The sequence below is a fragment of the Rhinoraja longicauda genome, chromosome 31 (genome assembly GCF_053455715.1).
Source record: "Rhinoraja longicauda isolate Sanriku21f chromosome 31, sRhiLon1.1, whole genome shotgun sequence".
NCBI classification, from domain to species: Eukaryota; Metazoa; Chordata; class Chondrichthyes; order Rajiformes; family Arhynchobatidae; genus Rhinoraja; species Rhinoraja longicauda.
Window position 1 is genome coordinate 23,139,411 of NC_135983.1, and position 21,029 is coordinate 23,160,439.

The window sequence follows — 21,029 nt, forward strand, 5'->3', positions numbered from 1 at the left end:
TCGAGAAGCAGAGGACATAGGTTTAAGGTGAGGGGGGAGAGATTTAATAGAAACCTGAGGGGCAACGTCTTCACATAGAGGGTTTCAGTTTAGTTTATTGTCATATGTGCCGAGGTACAGTGAAAAGCCTTTGTGTGCTTTCCATGGCGGTGGGTGTGTGAAACGAGCAGCCAGAGGAGATGGTTGAGGCAGGTATTATCGCAACATTTAAGAAACATTTAGACAGGTAGATAGGGCAGGCTTCGAGGGATATGGACCAAAAGTAGCCAGGTGGGACTAGTGCAGATGGGACAAGTTGGTTGGTGTGGGTAAGTGGGGCTGCAGGGCCTGTTTCCACACGGTATAACTCTATGAGTAGTTCAAATATAACTAGTCAAACTAATTATTTTTACTTTTACTTATTTACCTGTGCACATGGAACTATTTGCCCACTCAGAGTCCCTCTACACAAGTGCAAGAAGCTTATGGCCATTCAGCTACCTCTACAAAAGATCTAAGCTTCAGGGTCAGAAGAGGGTACATCCATTGATGATGAGTGTTTCTGCTCCTGCTACAATGGAAGTTGAGATATTGGCAGTCACTGCAACGCGGTGTGTAAAAGCTGGTACTTCTAAGAATGTGCTCCAAGCCAAGCCAAGTAGGAACTGTGCTTCAGGATATTTTATGCAGCATTTTGATGGGCTTGTGAGTGCTGGCCAAGTATCTTGCGAGTGCTGATCACCCCCTCATCTCAGTTTTCAAGCTGAAATCCAGAGTGACACTGGAACTAATACTAGGAACAAAGAGTCATACAGCGTGGAAACAGGCCCTTTGACCCAATTTGCCCATACCGGCCAACATGTCCCAGCTACACGTCCCACCTGCCCGTGTTTGGCCCATATCCCTCTAAAACCTGTACTATCCATGTGCATGTCTAATTGTTTCTTAAACATTGGGATGGTCCCTGCCTCAACTACCTCCTCTGGCAGTTTGTTCCATGCGCCCACCATCTTTTGTGTGAAAAAGTTATCCCTCAGATTCCTATTAAATTTTTTCCCCTTCACCTTAAACCTATGTCCTCTGGTCCTCGATTCACCTACTCTGGGTAAGAAACTCTGTGCATCTTCCCGATCTATTCCTCTCATGATTTTATGGGTGTGGGTATGAGGCTTGTAATGGTATTACAATCATTAAGATCAATTATCTTACCATCTGCAAGCAGGTCCTAATTATGTAGGAAATTCTGACCTGCGCACTCTGGCAATCTCTGCAATGCTACATTTGGGTATATGTAACTTTAGATGATCATAATTGCAAAGTAATTTTAAAATACTTATTTTTTTAGCTTAACAAATTGAACCATTACAAGAAGGATTCATACACAGATCCCCAGAAAATAAAATCTTAGTAATTTACAACAAATAGGGAATAGGAAAGATTGTGGAATTACTAAGTTATGGATTTTAGAAGAGAATTCTAAACATAGGACTGATCTCGATGCATGGCAGATAAATAAACTAATGGGAGCAAGGTTGGTCGTGGTGAATGTACATATAAAAATCAAACCCATGTCATAAAGAAAATTAAACTTACATTTGGTACATTTTATTGCAATCTCAGGGATTCCCAAAAGTACTTGAAAGAGTGTGGTTACTTCAGAAATCAGCTTCAACTCCACTGAATTTTCCCATTAAATTAAAGGTTTTGTATTTTGAACAGACTGTTTCAAAGCTCACAGCAAAGTTTAGTTTGCATGTTCACTTTTCTAGTTTTAATGAAGGACCACACACGAGCAGCAGTAGTTGCTGCCCTACAGCACTAGAGACACGGGTTCGATCTTGACTACGGGTGCTGTCTGTATGGAGTTTATATGTTCTCCCCATGTCTGCATGGGTTTTCCCCGAGTGCTTCTGTTTCCTCCCACATTTCAAAGCCGTGTAGATTTGTAGGTTAATTGGCTTTGGTGAAGATTGTAAATTGTCCCCAGTGTGGAGGATAGTGCTGGTCGATGCGGTCTAGGTAGGTCAAAGGACCTGTTTCTGCGCTGTATCTCTAAACTAAACCTGAAATGTTAACCTTTTCTTGCTTCACAGGCAGTGTCTGATTTACTGAGCAGTTCCAGCATATGCATTTTTTACGCTTTTCAACGAAAGATGCAGTTTTCTGGTTTGATATTCAGAGAATTCTGCACTCACAAAGTTTGTAACGGGCAGAGGTGCAGAGATTGAATGAGGGTCATGTAAACTGACCAGGATGTCTTTATTTTTTTGATGCTGTGCTGCAGGATTTACTGATAAAATCAATTTGGAACCAATGATGGTGGAAAAACAAGTTTGGTGTTGGAGTTTTGTCTGGCTGAATTTGAACTTAACTTCCATCCAAAATGTGTGCCGACCAAAGCCTCATTCCAACTTAACTGTATCCGTTTATCAATTCATTACCCAATTTTCTGAATTCTAGGGAGTTTTAACTCCATTTGAGGGTCATTAGAAGGACAGAAGACTTTCAGTGAGATATTATCATATCATATCATATCATATATATACAGCCGGAAACAGGCCTTTTCGGCCCACCAAGTCCGTGCCGCCCAGCGATCCCCGCACATTAACACTATCCTACACCCACTAGGGACAATTTTTACATTTACCCAGCCAATTAACCTACATACCTGTACGTCTTTGGAGTGTGGGAGGAAACCGAAGATCTCGGAGAAAACCCACGCAGGTCACGGGGAGAACGTACAAACTCCTTACAGTGCAGCACCCGTAGTCAGGATCGAACCTGAGTCTCCGGCGCTGCATTCGCTGTAAAGCAGCAACTCTACCGCTGCGCTACCGTGCCAATTATGGATACCATTACTCAGTTAAAAACAGAGTGATACCTGCAATACTGAAATATGAATTATTGTATGAAATTAACTGCAAAAACACTGGCTTGTGGACAACAAAAATGTTTATTATTTTTTTTCATAATGTAATGGTTTAAAATATATACAAACTGTACATAGAATATTCCAATTTTCTTTTTTTCCCTTTTCCCTAACTCCAAGCAGCCAGGGTAAATACTCTGGACTGAGTTAAAACATAAGACTTCAACAGTATATCTGATTCATAAAATGCCTCTGGGAAAAAACGGAAATCACTTCATCATTAATAATAGAATTATAAAATTACAGGTTACGTTATTAAATATCATAATAAAACATGATTGCCTCAGTCAGCCTGGGTTTTTTTCGCACTTGCTTACATGATTGACAACAGAAAAAGAACAATATTTTCTTTATAAAATCACATCTGCATATTATCATTAACGATCGGAAAAATGAAACAACTGGGATTATCTGTAACAACCGGTAACATTCCAATGATAAATCAGGAATTTAAAGATATTTGTTGCCAATATTCACGAGGAGGAAGAGGATATCATGGAATAATTATTTTCACATGCACTTTGTCAGCAAAATTAAGGGTCTGGTTGGTGTCTTGAGCGCTGCTCGGTCAAATGTTGTATCAAATTTAACATAAATACTGGCAGGTACAGTACAACTAAAATACTGGGAGGTCAAGTTGTTTTCAGGTAGATCAGATGATTCCAATTTCAATACTTAAGCATGATATATGTTAGAATCTGAAATGGGTAAAGTCATTACCAAAGAAAAATCAAAATTCTTTGACTTTGATGTAATAGCCGAATTTATTAATATTTTTTTACGAGGTGAAGCTCTTCACTGTTACAATCTCTGACTGTTATACTATACCTCACAACAGACTCACTGGCTGTTATACGGTGTCCTTTCTAAAGAGAAATTGTAGGGTTTAGAACATTTTATCCGTGGAAAGTAAGAGGAACTAAATATGATTCCTAATGCTCATAAAACAGGTTGATTGCTGGACAAACTCATTTCCTATCCATACTATTTTTTGATGGAGAGTTATGGAAATCACATCTGAGAATACTGTGAAAAGCATCAGCAGTTTCACCAGTTGCTGCCACAATGTAGATATTTACTGTATTGCTTTGAAGGTAAAATTCACTGATAACATAGGACCTAACAAGGTTCAGGAATGTGTCAGAAACCTAAACACGGAACTAACATTAACCCCAAAGGCTTAATGGGTCTCAAGTGCAGACATACAGGTAGCACCAGGACAGACAGATAAAGCGGAGGGACTGGACTGACTGAGGATACGAGTACTTTAGTATGCGGCACCTTTGATACTTGATGCCTTGTCCATCCTTATGGGAGCCAATCACTATGTGAAAAATAGTTGCGTATTAGACGCAAATATGGTATGTAAAACCAAGGTTAAAACATCACCTAATCTATCATTTAGCTTGTAATAAAGAATCACATTAAATTAAGAGGGGAGTAACATTGTGGTAGCCCATTTTGCATGATAGTTTGAGAACTAGTGACCATAGTTCCAAAATGTTCAGTAGCATTAGTTGGAATAGCTTTGTACTGAAATAATTTATCAGCTACTGTGACTGGAGTATGCTAGCTTTACCATATTACTGATAGGTAGATATATATGGTGCCATTTACTGGTGGGAGGGATTAATTGTGCTGAGTATCCAGGGAACCTGACAGCCTCTCAGAATAGGATAATCTTGATGCAGCTTGAATGCATTGTTAAAATCAGGTAAGGTATTCTGACAAAAGAAACCATTAAATCCTTGCAGTAAAACTAATTCCACCACACATTGTTCTTTTGTTCACTTATGGAGAGATACAATTATTCTGCCAGTCTGTACTATGAATTAGCAGCTCTACAAGATCTGCAGCATGCCTTACTGTAATACCAGTGAGAGCATAGATTGACTTTTATTGCCAGCACACAGTTAGTCCCAAGTTGATCTTGACAACTGTCATCTGTGGAACAATAATTGTGATAGTCAGTATCTTAAGAAGCTGTCAACTTGGCTTACGAAAAATAAAAAGCATAGTTTAAATCCTTGTCGTGTTGTCTTGAAATCCAATCTTTTGGTCATCAACCTGAAGATCAAATTCAGAGCCCTGTTCTGAGACTAAGATTGCACAAACTGGCAGTGAAGACGTTGATGGATTCACAATACTGAACAGAAATAAAATAGGAATAGAGGAAACAGCAAGATCACTGAACATGCTCTATCCCAAATATTTTGGAGGCATGCAACAATTCAAAATTATTTTGATGACACGAACCTCTCCCAAACCTTCAAGTATGAGAAGTGCAAGAGCACTGTTACTTTAAAATTCCCCTTTTAGTAACAATGCGTAGTAACTCAGACATGTTTCACTATACCGTAGATAGACACAAGATGCTGGAGCAACTCAGCAGGTCAGGCAGCATCTTTGGAGAAAATGGATAGGTGATGTTTTGGCTCGGGACCTTTCGAAGGGTCCCGACCCGAAACGTCACCTATCCATTTTCTCCAAAGATGCTGCCTGACCTGCTGAGTTATTCCAGCACCTTGTGTTTATCTTTGGTATAAATCAGCATCTGTAGTTCTGTTTTATTACAATTTCACTATACCTTGATCTATTGGATTAATTTCAAACAGTCTACATAACATCAATGAAGAACTATTTTTAAAATCAAGAACAACAGGGCAATCTGCCATCAGCTTCTTGGATGCTAAGGATGTACAATTGAAATGGCCTTACTAATATTTCCTAGAACTTGCAAATAAATTTGGAAAAAGATCAGTTGTGTGGCTGGGAGCACTGCATTGTGATTGTCAATCTGATTTCTGCCATCAGCTGCCCACGTCCTGGTCTGCTGCTGAGGGAAAGCTGCATAACAGTGACATGTATGGGTGGATGAAGAACTTAATCAAGAGGTCCACAGCAGTCCCCACTATGATGCAGAATGCTTGGAATATCACCCTAAAAAATTTCAGAATGTTTCTCAGTACAATGCTGTATCTTACCTTCAACAGACTTTCCACTGGAATGGAGTTAACTTACAGGACAAATAGGGAACTGTTCGACCCATGTCACCTCCACTCCTGAATTAGAGTCGCCCCAATTTTGGTTATTGGCTGCAGTACTCAGACAATGCTCATATGTGCACATGTTCAAAGGCTGACTTTGAAGACTGGGTTCAAATTAAAATGTGTGGAAATACAATAGAAACTAATCTGCAAAAACCAGCTCTCTATGACAAGTGTAAGAAGCACAGCACACTGGAATTTAATGTACACATTATTACCTGGGGGCTGCGTCGGGCAGGCCTGGAGATCACAGGTTTGCTTTGCAACAGGTTTCAAGAGTGGATCACACCCTCGGACAATTTCTTTTCCCTGATAACATTTCACATCTCGCATTCTTATTCCAACACCACAGGTTTTAGTGCACTATATAAAAGCGACAAAAGAATATGTTGTTAAATTGAGTTCAAGAACAAGAAATCAAAACACAATTTAGAATGAGATTGAGAATCTCATAACCTGATGCTAAGACAACAACATTTTCCTCAATGTTAGCAAGCCAAAGGAGATTGTGATCGGCTTCAGGAAGTGAAGCAGTATATATACCCCAGAATATATAGGCGATGCTGAAGTACAGATGGTTGAATACTGCAAGTTAAGAGGAGTAAATATCGCCAACAACTTGCCCTGGAACAGCCATATTGAAGCAATAGCCAAGGCAGCACACCAACAGTTTAGAAGGCTTAGGAAGTTCGGCATGTCCCAAAAAACCCTCACCAACTTCTACAGATGTGCTGTAGAAGCATTTTATTGAGGCGCATCACAGCATGGTTTGGGAAGAGCTCTATCCAAGACCGCTAGAAATTGCAGAGAGCTGCGGATGTAGCCCAGATTATCACAAAAACTAACCTCCTTTCCATTACCTCGGCAAGGCCTCCAGCATAATCAAAGACAAGTCTCATCTCGGTCACTCCCTCTTCTCCCCTCTCCCATCAGGCAAGAGGTACAGAGGTTTGAAAACACATACCTCCAGATTCGGGGACAGTTTCTTCCCAGTTGTTATCAGACAACTAAATCATCCTATCACCAACTAGAGAGTGGTCCTGACCTACCATCTCCTTATTGGAGACCTTTGGATTATCTTTAATCGGACTTTACTGGATTTATCTAAACTTTATTTTCTTTATCCTGCATCTGTATACTGTGGATGGCTTGATTGTAATCACGTATAGTATTTCCGCTGACTAGATTGGATGCAACAAAAAAGCTTTTCACTATACCTCAGTACACTTGACAATAAACTAAACTAAAGGATACCTACATACGTTTAAGTAGCAAGTTATTAAGATTCCCAACATAATTTCCTGTGGCCAGTTTGCTCCAGTGGTTGTCTAAAGCTGAACCTTCATTGTTTCTTATAGAACTGAACATGTACCGCATTCTGTCTCTATTGTCTGTGCTGTTTAGTGGACCTCAGATTGAATGACAAGAAAGCATTTAAATTATCCATTAATGTCTAGTCTCTGATCACTATCCATCATTGGAAAATCCACAGGGCAGATGGTTGGATTAAGATAGATCAGGCTCATCTGTGAGGTCCTAATGGTTACATAATTTGTAAATACACAGTTACTCAAACATAAAGCATTCTCATTTGGACAGGACATCATGCAGCAACAGCCATGGGGCAAGGGAATAAAATTATCACAACAACTAATGAAAATAACATTGTTTTAACATGAAAATACATCATGTAAACTAGTTCCCAAACTTTGTTGGACCAACTTGGCTCCATAAACTCATGCCCAGTGCTCCCTACCCTATAGTATAAAAAGCATTACTCAGTATAGTGGTTTACATGTCCACTAAGGAAGGTAATAACACAATAAAATTCAGAAGAGTAACAGTTAATTACATATTTATTCAAAATCCAATTACAACTTTTTAATTTAATTAATTTAACAAAATTGATGAACTTGACCCAATGATACCAACTTTTCAAAGTCTGAAGTCGTTTAGAAAGTCTTAGATACATTTAGTAACTACTTCACTGTTCAGTAAATTCTCAGTGGGATGGATGGGCTTGATGAAGTGAAACCAGTTCCCCAAATTTGAAAAGTTCCAAGAAATACTATTTTGCGCCCTTTCAGAGAGGTCAGAGGAGCGCACGGCAGAACAACCTAAGTTAAGTGCGTACTGACACCTCTTGCCCATTGCCCCCCCCCCCCCTCCTGTCACCTCCTTGTTTCTTAGTGTCCCCCCTAGGTAATCCCACAGCCCCCCAGAGGTCAATACTGCTCATTTTAGAAACCATTGATATAAACCACTGGCTCCACAACTATTTTGCCAAACATTGTTATTGGTTTGATTATAGCCGATACCTGTTAAAACCTTACGGTAATGCTTTGCTTGTATCAGTTTCTAAGGTTTGCACTAATTACCTCAGACCATGAAGTAGTAAACCATTTGAAACATGGGCGCTCGAAGCACGTTGTTTCTTCAATTAACTTTTGAGCTGGATCACATTCCTCAGAATTGAAAATGTTAACTTTTCCATTTACAATTCCCACACACAAAACAACTCTTTCTTTTGTCCCTCGGCCGCACGTTGTATTACACTGTGGAAGTAGATCAGATTGAAATTTTCAAGTTAATGTTATGAGTAGAATCTTGAATTTAATGCACCTGGCATTTCATTATTATTACCACACAGAGTTACTTTAGCAATATTCTAGACTGATCTCTAGTTAGGGAATCTCCAACAAGGACCACAAACAGAAACATCACTTTCTCAGTTTGATTGGGATTCCAAACAATTCAGTTATGGACCCTTTTCCCCACATTGTCCATGCTGATCCGTTTGCCCAACTACACTTAAATCTATTTGCCCCTATTAGGTTTACATTCTTCAACGCCTTGCCTGTTTGAGTGCCTGTCTAAATGCCTTTGAAAAAATAGTGTTGTATCTGACCATCACTTTCTCAAGCAGCTTATCTAAATATCAAACACTGTGAAGATCTATCGAGCCATCGTGCTATAGAGAAGAGAAACAGGCCCTCCAGCCCAGCTTGTGCACCCCCACCAAGTTGGCATACTGCATTTGGCCTATAGTTCTCTAAACCCTTCCTATTCATAAACCTGATGGTAAAATATTCATAGATCACTTGATTTAGGGAATATATAAACAAATTTTCCCCTCAAATCCCCTATAATAGTCCTTTCTCTTACCTTAAAACTACACCCTCTTATTTTTCAAGAAAAAGGTTCTGATTACCTACCCATTCTATCCCTTCTGCCTCCTTCGCTCAAGAAAATATAAATTAGCCTATCCAATCTCTCGAACTAGTGTTTAGTAAAGTTGCAACATAATGTCCCAACTCTTATATTCTACTGGACCAAGTGGACCCGTTGGACCCAAACCTCTCCTGCATTGGTGCAGCACCCTCCTCCCCCCTCCCCTCCTTCCCCTCCCACCACTCCATCCCTCAACCTCTCTTATGCTCCCTCCTCCCCCCTCCCCCTAGGAGATAGATTTAAACTTTAAAATGTGAATAACTCTAAAAATAACACCTATTTCAATGAAACTTCTTCCATTAGCACCAAAGGGACGACGGTGAGTAAGGTGGGCCTAAAATTGTTGCGCTATCGTGTACCGTTTTGGCTGTAGTTCAGGAACAAACAAACAAACAAACAGAGAGTTTTCGTATATAGATGCTCCAACCTATGAAGTCAGAATGCCACATGCTTTCTTTAAAATCTTATCTATTTGGGTTACCAACTTCAGGGAACAATGGACTTGAACCTCAAGGTCCCTCTTTTAATCTCCTTGCACACTACAATTTACTGCGTATGTTCTATTCTATTTGACCACTTAATGCATCATTTCACACTAGTTGGGATTAAATTCCATCGGCCAAAGTTATTCCCAAATTTCCATCTGATCGATATCCTGCTGTGGCCTTAGATAACCTTTCCTTACTAGCCACAATACTACTAACTTTCAGGTGATAAGTAAATGTCCTAGTCATTCTCCTACATTCACTGCCATGTTGTTAGTATATATCACAAACAACCTGTCCCAGCACTAAACCCTGCTACACATAGAATTACAATCAGAAAAACATCCTTCCAACACTGCCCCTGGGCCTATCATCAAGAAATGTTGGATCTAATTGGCCAGCTTCCCTTGGATCCCATGTACCTTAAACTTCTGGACCAGCCTACCATGCGAGCTCTGCTTTCATCAGTCTTCTTAGTCACCTCTTCAAAAAGTTTAATCAAATTTGTGAAGCAGGATTTTCTCTTGACCTGATCAAGTCTTGCCTTTCCAAACGTACATAAATCCTACCCTCTTGGATTTTCTCCAATAATTTCCCTACCACTGGTATAAGGCTCACCAGCCTGCAGTTTTCCCTGCTGCCCTTCTTAAGTAAAGAGACAAACATTAACCCATTCCTTCTAGCAAGAGATGCTGCCAGACTAAGAGGAATGAGCCTCGAGCATGGGGAAGTCTAACTAAGCTTTAGAATCAGTTTTAACCTGTCACTCAATTTTAACAAGATCAACAATAGTACACAACCGTCTAATAACAACATCAACAAATAATCCCTCTAACCCAGTAACGTTCACAAGTTATAGGAGTAGAATTAGGCCATTTGGCCAATCGAGTCTCCTCCGCCATTCAATCATGGCTGATCTCTACTTCCTAATCCAATTTTCCTGCCTTTGCCCCATAACCCATTCTAATCAAGAATTTGCCTATCTCTGCCATAAAAATATCTGCTGACGGCCTCCACAGCCCTCTGTGGCAATGAGTTCCACAGATTAACTACCCTCTGACTAAAGAAGGTAGTATGAGAAGGTAACATAAGAAGGCTTTGTAGCATGAAGTGAAGATTATATATATTTAAACTATGACACTTATTTATAAGTAAAACACAATGATAGCTTGCACCTAACAAAATGCAATGACAATTTCTTTGCTCACCCGATCCCAATCCTGGGCCAGCCAATGGGGAGAGCAATCTTTGGCTCCACAGGGATGTATTCCATGGGGTTTCGATTGTGGACTGCACTGTGATTCGGGCATTACCCTGCCTTCTGAGTTTCTGCAATATACGTGTCTAATCATTCTTCCCTGCCCACAAGGACCTGAACACTGATTGCAGAGGAAATAAATGATCAAATTAGCATCAACGTACAGACTACAAAAGATAAGAATTACTTCAAAACGAATACAACGGTACTGCTTATAGATTGCTATTCCACAGGGAAGACTAAGTATGGGTACTGAATCAGAAACCCATTAATATACCATTGTTAACAGTAAAGTATCCGGAGACTTTACGTAATTAAATTAAATTGGTAAATAGGCTTAAAGACACGATGGGAGAGATACTGAAGCCTGAACCTGAAAGTTAGTTTGGATGTGTTTACTACAGGGATGCATGTTTGAAAGTAATCTTTTATCCAGAGTGGAACACGATTGTGACAAGTTTCATGTTGAATTGCACCATTCCAGGAATTTGATCAGGTTCAACACTTTATGAATCTGCTGCAATTTCTATGTCAAATGATCGCCATCTCCTATGCAATTCCTGTTTTGGACAACTGCCAGCAAAACCACGTCCCCTTTATCGTCCATCATCGACTCTCCAGGGATAAACGTGCCTTCATAGTTTTGGACTGAGACCCTATCCAGTTGACTCCCATTACTTACCTTTTCTCTTTAAGAACCTGCTGACAAAAATTAATTGAGAAACAAGATATAAATCTTTCTGTTCCCTCTCATAATCCCTAATACTTCCCTATAACTAATTTTCCTAAGTATTTCAAATGAGAAATAAATCATGGCCTCTATGCTGCCTCAAGGGAGCACATGAAAAGAACCAAGGGTACTATTTTGAACACGAGCAGAGAATTCTCTCCATCATCCTGGTTAACATTTATCCTTCAAAATAAGATGCTGTGCTTATTAACATATTGTTGTTTGTGGGAATTTGCAATGCTTAAATTAGCTGCTGTGTTTCTTAGTTTATAAAAAGTCACTACACCTAGTACTTAAATGGCTTTAAAGCATTAATGCATCCCCTGAGGTTGTGAGGTTGTACTAATGCCTTAAATTTTCATTATAATTCTTCACAACAGATGGCAATTTAACGGCTCAAGAAGAAAAGTATAATTACACTACAATTATATCTCTTTATGACAGGAAAATCAAGCTCACTGAAAGATCTGGAAATTTTTGAAGGAAATTGAAAACCCATTTATGAACTTATTTGAGAATTAAAATGGGTTGCTTTAATATGCACATGATATATGAAAATATATAATTGAAATGCAATCTTTAAAATTGAACATTTTAATTCCAACGCACATTAATAAAACTTTTAACACTAACGGAGAAATAGATCATGCTATGTATGTAAAAGTCCTTACAGCAAAATAGCTGCCAACATGAACTTGATTATTACGCTTGTCATCGTTAGGATGATGTAGCCAGTAATGTAGCAGGTACAATGAGTGAACTGTTTTCTGCAGGCATTAAAATGGCAAGTGGAGTCAGTGAGCTGGAGGTCCAGGAGAACTGAATTTGTTTGTTATTTAAAATAAATGGTGCTGCTTAATTATTTGTTTTCCTTTAACAGTCTGAACTATTAATTTCGGCCAGTGAACAGATCATTTATATAAAAAGGTGAAATAAGGAAGTTCTAAGTTGAAAGGAGACAATTCAAAGCTTTTGGATAGAAAGTAAACACTATTGTTCAAAGGGTCCTACAGTTGGACTTACTGGTCCCCAATCTGAAAAAGTCCACTGTCGATCACAAGGGGGTCCAACACAACCTTTCTGAGATGGTGGCTTTGTTTTTTCATCACACATCCATTCTTCATTTGAACATCTCACTTCCCTGATCACAGCAATCCGTTCTGCACACTTTGCTGTACACTGAAAAAGAAATAATATTAGTTGTTTCTACTGAGGATCTACTGAGTTCCTCCAGCAGTTTTTTTTGTAACATATCAAACCTTGGCTGTTTTCATTTGTGTTGCCTTTGAAAATCGAATACCACAATTGGACAGGATTCCATTTGCTGATACCCTTTAGATGAGTTGTATGAAAGCTATCAAATTGATATATTTCCCGCCGGGCTGTGCGGCAGAAGGCTTCCAGCTGGGCCGCGGCTACGGACTTGGAATGCAGCCAGAGACCTTTATCGAGGCGCAGCAGTCTCGATGCCTCCCAGATGGTCGTGGAGAAGCCCAGATCACAGCCTGGCTGGGGCCTCGCGGGTCAGAGGAGCCTCGTCTCGCGTGTCAGAGCGGCTGGGGCCCGGGTCGGCATCACGGAGGCCTCAGGAGAGGACCTGGTAGCGATGTGGAGATGTCAATGCGATGGCCGATGATGGCGCCGACTGTGATGGACATGTGAAGTGGGGCATCGGCAGCAGTGAAGCCTCGCCGCGGCGGCAATGCCTCGCTGGTGGACAAGAGCGTGAGGGGAGGTGGAAGGACAATGGAGGATCCGGCGAGGGGGGACTGCCGTGAAGGGGGGGGGAGAGGAAGAACAATGGAGAGGGAGGGATAACAAAGGATAATGGGGACTCGGCGTGGGGGGAGGAGAACAAAGGAGGAGCCGGCATACTTTGTCTTCACCATAGGTGGCCGCTATTTGTATACATTGGAAATTACACTGTAAATTGTCACATGTGGCAATAAAGTATTCCATTCCATATTTCTCAGCTTATCAAAGCGAGCTAGCCACAGTAAACTTATGCAGCCACAAAGTTATGTTGTGCACACCATAAACAACTGGAGTTTATGATTTTGATTGATAGCAAGTGGCCGTCAAAGAACATGTTCAGCACAAGGCTTGTACTGACAATATACTGCCGAGCCATAAATGGAATATATGCAGTCGTACTCGTTGATCATGAATTGATCTCACATTACACGAAAGAGTAGATGAATGAGATCTGTTGTGACAAAGGCTCAGTTTAATCAGTCAGTGTGAGCATCGTCAACTCTTTCTATCACAGCACTGCAACAGATTTTGCTTATACGTCCAAAGATTTTCATTCTATTCATAAAGGATTAATTTGGTTTTTTTAAAAACCTTTTTTAATACATTATATGATGAGGTATTGTGTTGTCTGCTATATGCATTCAAAAGGCATATTGTCGTCATTTCTGCACCTGAAAAAAAGAACTAAATATCCTCATGGATCAAAAAGATACTGCTGAAAGCACTTAGCAGGTCTGGCACCATCTGTAGAAGGAAGGGTCCGACCCGAACATCACGTCCATTTCTCTCTACGAATGCTGGTTGACCCCACTGAGTTCCTTCAGCAATTAGTTTTTTTGCTCAAGTTTCCAACATCGGTAATCTCTTGTGTCTCCATTGCCTTATGGATGATTCCTTGCCAGTTTATCCTCATAGCAATGGAGGCAGACGTATGCACCCCTGGAACTGTACAACTGGAATTTCTCTAAATTTTCTTATTGAACCTAGCTTGGAATATTCATCAGAATAAATGAGGTGCTCCATTTGTAACTAATTAAATTTTTGACTCCATTCATATTTTAGGGTACTTATTTTACTGCACTTTGATGGCACTAAAACAACAATAAGTCTCATATTAACAGCCCCATCAACAGTGCAATCTTCCATTATGAACTTCCCAGATCTATGTTGTCAGGCTTCCTGTGTGTACTGCTGATTTTATCTATTGAAGGATTTTGCAGCAGCCAGCACTTAGCTGTGAAATCAGCAGCCAGCCCTCAGAGAAACACATCACAACATTAGCAGTAATCTCAGTAATCTTTCAGTTACTATAACATTGTGCCCCTCAATAAATGAATGCTCAAAGGAGACTGGGAATGGGTGTAAGATACTAATACAAAATCCTGCTGAAACGCCAGGAGCCATGTTTCCCAAGGAAACTGGTTCAACCTCTACCTATTTTCACTGACCAGCAGTTTCTTTATTGCAATTGTATTCCTTTTTTTCAAGGCTTTTGTACAAAATTCCTGATGTATTTTGTATCAGAACTCATTCTAGTCCTCTAAAAGGGTTTCTAAATTCTGCCGAAAACACCCGTCTACACCAGTAGTGATGTGACTGCAATGAGGTGAAAATAAATTTGTAGAGAAACTTGCACAAACAAAAAAATAAAAATAACTTGCACTTAGGGTCAACAATATGTGTGCTAAGACTTCTAGAGATCTGCTTTGGTATAAAATTAAAACCTGGATAACTACACAAGGCATTTATGTGCCCATTATCTTTCATGTACGTATGGTAAGTGGAACTTATCAAATAGATAAATTAAGACTGGATAAATTATATGTAAACACTCGAAAATAAACCTACCTCTGACCAATCTGACATCTCCCACTGTGGGCCACAGGCTGGATTTTTGCAGATTTTACGCTCTGAAGGCCTGAAGAGATCAGCAGATTCACACATTTCATTGTACACTGAGCTGTCAAATCCTGCAGAAATAATTTTCCAGCAACGGACTATTCGAAATTGGTATCCTTCTCCACAAGTCCGTGAACATTCACTCCAACTACTTGTCTCCCATCTGCAATGAAAGAGGACAAACCAGATAAATAATCATTCCCAGCCATCTACTCCAGAATAAAAAGGAGCTAAATAAGGGGAACATTTTGTAGTTTTGAGGACTTTAAAAGCTTAGCCATGAAAAACTTTGGATGCCATCACAATCTATGGACAGGGAGGTCAGAATAAGAATAATAAGATGGAATGAAAATCAATAAGTCCGCCATAATTTTTGGAATACTTAGGATTACTCAAGAAAGACAAGCAAGGGCAATAATGTTAATAATTCTAAGACAACTGGACAGACATTTAGATAAGTCCATTGAAAGACAAATGTTTTTTTAAAAATTTGGGCATTGATCAGACTATTCAAAAGGATCCTAAACTTGGACCTCCTGCTTTTACCGCTCACTAGTAACTTTCTGTAATGAAAAAGGCCAATAAACTGAATGTGGCTTTTCATTGATTATTTATGAATTTTCTGCTAAAATCAAAAGATTCTCTTTCTTCCTTCACTAGATATGCCAGCCTAAATGGAATTTTCTTCTCAGGTAAACTGCTTTATTTTTATTAATTCATAATTCTTGTGGTTTCTCGCGTTACATTAGGTCCATGGCCATAAATAGGCCCAGGCACATTTCTACTCTAATGACGTCAATTTTTAAATATAATTGTTGAAACAACAACAAAGGTGGCAATATTTTCCATTATACATGCTGAATTGGATTATGGCGGGGGTCAACTTTACACAGGCTGCCAAAGTGAATTTGAGGCATCAATCATCTTCCATACTAGTTCTTGTTTTAGTGTTCTATCTTAGTGGTAATTTCCACTAGCCCAGTCCCCTCATTGTAATCAACTTCATGTAATCAACTCATGTAATCAACTCTTTCCTGCAATCATTGCCCAACTGACCTTCACTTCTGCAGATGCTGGTTTACAAAAAAAGGCAAACTTGGTGTAACTCAGTCTGAAGAACCGACCACGAACATCGCCAATCCATGTTCTCCAGAGATGCTGCCAGACCCACTGAGATGCTCCAGCACTTTTAATATATTTTTCCACTTCTGAATGGTAGGTGCAATTGAGCGATAAATCTTTGTGAAGTTCAGCATGCAACGATTTTTTTTGTCATGAACAACACTTAAGGCATTGTGCACAATAAAATATTGCTGCCAGAGGACTTAGTGCTTAAATTAGCCCAAGTCCTTCACACAACCCCGCTTTAATCAGGTCACAGCACATTATTATCTCTAAAGTAACTAACTATCTTACTTTAATTTTTTCGCTTTTCTCCCATATTCTAATATAAAATCCTTTTTCTAATCATTGGCATGGGCTTTCCTACTTCAGATCCTCTGCCTACTTTCTCATGAACCTACCTACTTCAACTATGGAAGGCTAGTCTTGTTGGTTGAGGTGGTCCTGGAGCCAAGTGGCAATAGGTACCAACTGACAATCATGTATTATGGGCAGGCCAAAAGTAGTTTCTCATGAAACTCCTCTAGAAAAGTTAGAAGGAAACTCGTCTGGAAAAATTAGACAGCAAAACCATGCCCTCAGATTGTGTTTTTTCCCCAGTAATTCTGGATTTAGGGGTATTCAAAAATCATTGTAAAGTACATAAATTAATTTTTAATAAAAATAAAATCAAACATAAAACCTTAAATGATTAAAGATATTAAACCAAACACCAATAATTAAACATAATATAACTTACCTTATTCATAAGGCCATCATTCAAATGGATGTGCTTGATGAGTCTATGCCAGGTGTAACTGGCGGAGAATCTGAAAGCAGATTCTCCAGGGTAAGTGCTGGAGAATCTCAGCAAGCTCCTGCCACTGGACTTTGTGAAGTTTAGCAGCTGAGCGCAGTTGGGAAATTGCCAATAGAGCTCGATCAAATAATTTCAGGACTTCTGCATTTGCTCAGGCTTTCTGAAATTTGCCAGCACTGAGAAATGCCAGGCAATACTGCCAGCAACAGAAAAAAACAGGGAATAATTGAATCTCTCCATTACTTGCTGAAGCATTTCATGGCCTGTTAAACATCTTGGAGCCAACACTTCTCATTTTCCTTCAGCAAGATTCAGTGCTATCTTCTCTATATCCAAATCAGTTATAAAAGCATCTGGAAAACTGAAAGATTCTAACAAAGACCTCTAAATGGAGGAAATATCCAAGTCTTATCAATCTAAAAACCAATTAGTCTTTTTTGTCTTCCTGCTAACTGCCAATTTACTATATTCTCTTTAATTATAGTGCCACAGCTCTGGATTATGTGAGGTGCAGTGTCCAGCCAGAGGGCCTCAGACCCAGTATTGTGAGTAACATAACACTCAGTGTTAGCTCCAGCAGGATAATATATAATCGATTGAAGGTAAAAACAGATCTAGGACACAAAGCACAGCACAAAGTGCTGGAGAAACCCAGGGGGTCAGGCAGCATCTGCTGACGGAATGGACAGACGACAATTTGGGTCGGGACCCTTCTTTAGATGGCTGAGGAAAAATTGGCAGATGGTGCCAGTGAATGTTTGAATTGAATTGAATCCATTTTATTAGCCAAGTATGTATACATACAAGGAATTTGCCTTGGTGCTTTACTCGCAATGATAACAACAGGATATACAGTAGACAATTAAAAATAAAACATTATAATTTAAACGTGAAGAATAAAATAAAATACCAGAGCAAAAGGAGGCTACAGACTTTTGGCTGTTGAGTAGAGCTACTGCTCGTGGAAAAAAAGCTGTTTTTATGTCTGGCTGTGGCGGCTTTGACAGTCCGGAGTTACCTCCCTGAGGGAAATACTTCAAAGAGTTTGTGGCCAGGGTGAGAGGGGATCAGAGATGATCTTACCCGCTTGCTTCCTGGCCCTTGCAGTGTACAGTTCATCAATGGGGGGAAGGTTGCAGCTAACAACCTTCTCGGCTGATCGAACGATGCGCTGCAGCCTCCTGATGTCATGCTTGGTGGCTGAGCCAAACTAGACCAGGATGGAGAAGGTGATGACAGATTCCATGATGGCAGAAATAAATGGACCATCATTGCCTGTGGCAGATTGTGTATTCTCAGCTGCCGCAGGAAGTACATCCTCTGTTGGGCCTTTTTGAACATGGTGTCGGTGACCTCACATTTAAGGTTCCTAGAGATGATGGTTCCAAGGAACTGAAATGACTACATAGATGTGACTGTAGTGTTGTTGATGGTGAGTGAGGGAGGGGAGGGGGAACTCTCCTAACGTCTACAATCAATTCACTGTCCTAAGAGCATTGAGCTCCAGGTTGTTGCGATGGCACAAGGACGCCAGCAATGTCACTTCCTGCCTGTAGGCAGATTTCTCCCCATCCTGAATTAGTCCTATTAGGGCTGTGTTGTCAGAGGTGTCTGTGGAGGTGCAGTCGTTGGTGTAGAGAGAGTAAAGGAGAGGGAAGAGTACACAGCCTTGCAGTGCTCCTATGCTGAGGGTCAGCAGGTCTGAGATGTACTTTTTCAGCCTCACATGCAATGTGTAGTAAGTGTGTAAGAAGCAACAGCAGATGCTGGTTTAAACCGAAGATAGGCACAAAAAGCTGGAGTAACTCAACGGGACTGGCAGCATCTCTGGAGAGAAGGAGGGTCTCGACCCAAAACGTCACCCGTTCCTTCTCTCCAGAGATGCTGCCTGTCCCACCGAGTTACTCCAGCTTTTTGTGTCTATCTTAGGTTTGAAACAAGGACTGTTCGATGACATTTGAAATAAGGACTATTCTTTATAACTAACAAAAAAGATCAGCTAGGGCCAATGCGAGTGCCTGTGGCTACATATTTGACTTGAAGAAAGCGAGAGGAGTCAAAGAGGCGTTTTAGGTGACATAACATTAGCTGCCAGAGGAGGTAGTTGTGGCAGTTACAATAACAAAATTCAAAAGACATTTGGACAAATACATGGATAAGAAAGGTTTAGAAGAATATTGAGCCATAGAGGAACGTGGGCAAATAGGAGTAGGAAAGAACTGCAGATGCTGGTTTAAATCGAAGTTAGACACAAAATGCTGGAGTAACTCAGCGGGACAGGCAGCATCTCTGGAGAGAAGGAATGGGTGACGTTTCGGGTCGAGATGGGTCTGAAGAAGGGGCTCAACATGAAACATCACCCATTCCTTCTCTCCAGAGATGCTGCCTGTCCTGCTGAGTTACTCCAGCATTTTGTGTCTTCCGTGGGCAAATAGGACTAGCTTAGATGGGGCATCTTGGTCAGCAGTTGAGCCGAAAAGCCTGTTTCCGTGGCTATACGATTCTATTTATGCTGTTAATTTTTGCAAGGCAGCAATATGTGATGCCGTTCGGTTCTAGCCACATTTTGAAAAATATTTCCTTCAATAATACTAGGAGGAATAATATAAAAAGAGAACAGAGTGCTTACCTTGGTTGACATTCTCTTCCTACACAAAACTCGTGAATTGGCTCTGGTCGAGTTGCAGAATCACAATACGAATCTTCAACTTCAATGCCATCATAACGAATACACACTGCAAATGAAGTGGCTACCCCTGCACACAATAAACAGTGTGTAAAGAAAAGAACACGATACACATTTTATTACTGCTCCATGGATAAGTACAGGAGCTAATATTTGCTCTTGAAAATTTATTGTGACGTAATCTCAGTACATTACAATCTGACTGCAAGGTAGTTTTACTTCATCATGTTTAAGCTATTTCTTAGTGCAGAATTAAACAAAGCTAACATTATAAAACTATCCAAAAATGGAGGCTAACAGATACTGTCACATGGCTTCTCCATGTAGCTTGTCTCTGAATGGCACAGGATTAAATATGCTTTCTTAACCCTGCTCTCCCATCTTGAAATAATTAGCTACCAAGAGTCCAAATCTCAGCAGCCTGTGGGAAGTAATTCAACGCTGACAGAAAATCAGTCCAGCAGAAAAACTGAGAAGACAATGGTCAGAAAACTTAGTCTCCAACAAAAAAATTGTTGTTCTGATAACTTCTCTCATTGTCGGTTGTGGGTTGCCATCATGAGGCGATCATTGGTACACCTAACCATCTTGCATTAAAATAAGGAAAATGGTGGATAATCTGAAATGTGAATGCGATGCAAGAAGTTCTGACAATCTACCATACTGTGCACGATTGCTCTTTCTACTGAAAAAAAAGATAAAGTTCTGGGTCAGGCAGCATTTCTGGAGAACATGGATACGGGCAGGCAGCCCGTGGGTCAGGCAGCATTTCTGGAGAACATGGATACGTAATGTCATGGGTTGGGACCCTTCTTTAGATTGATTGTAGGGGGAAAGAAATGTTGTTTCTACTAGTATACATTAATTACTCCAAGATTTGATGAAGTAGCATCAGAAGCATTGAAATGGCTCCCATTATTAAAAAAAAAGAAAATTTTGCTTAATATTAAGAATGGAGAGAACCAAAATACTATCAAAACCAGTTGAGTGTAGGTATACAATACAATGATTCTTTCATATGGCACTGAGAGGTTAGTTCCAAATATTGATTGGGTAAGAATATTATCCAGTCCACAAATTACCCAATTGCTTAACTAACCAACCAGCAT

At 40.0% G+C, this 21,029-nt stretch overlaps 1 protein-coding gene across 1 annotated transcript in view; it reads right to left on the minus strand.

Moving 5' to 3' along the window:
• Positions 1-2,988: 2,988 nt before the first annotated feature.
• The window catches only part of LOC144608316 (ADAMTS-like protein 2), a 49,040-nt gene continuing 30,999 nt past the window's right edge, over positions 2,989-21,029 (minus strand). Inside the window, exons 13-19 of the mRNA XM_078425950.1 lie at positions 19,864-19,990; positions 15,263-15,476; positions 12,683-12,838; positions 10,880-11,050; positions 8,334-8,510; positions 6,174-6,318; positions 2,989-4,852 (exon numbers count right to left, since the gene is read on the minus strand). Coding sequence (XP_078282076.1) covers positions 4,734-4,852; positions 6,174-6,318; positions 8,334-8,510; positions 10,880-11,050; positions 12,683-12,838; positions 15,263-15,476; positions 19,864-19,990 — 1,109 coding nt within the window. The 3' untranslated portion in view covers positions 2,989-4,733. The remainder of the gene's footprint in view (positions 4,853-6,173; positions 6,319-8,333; positions 8,511-10,879; positions 11,051-12,682; positions 12,839-15,262; positions 15,477-19,863; positions 19,991-21,029) is intronic.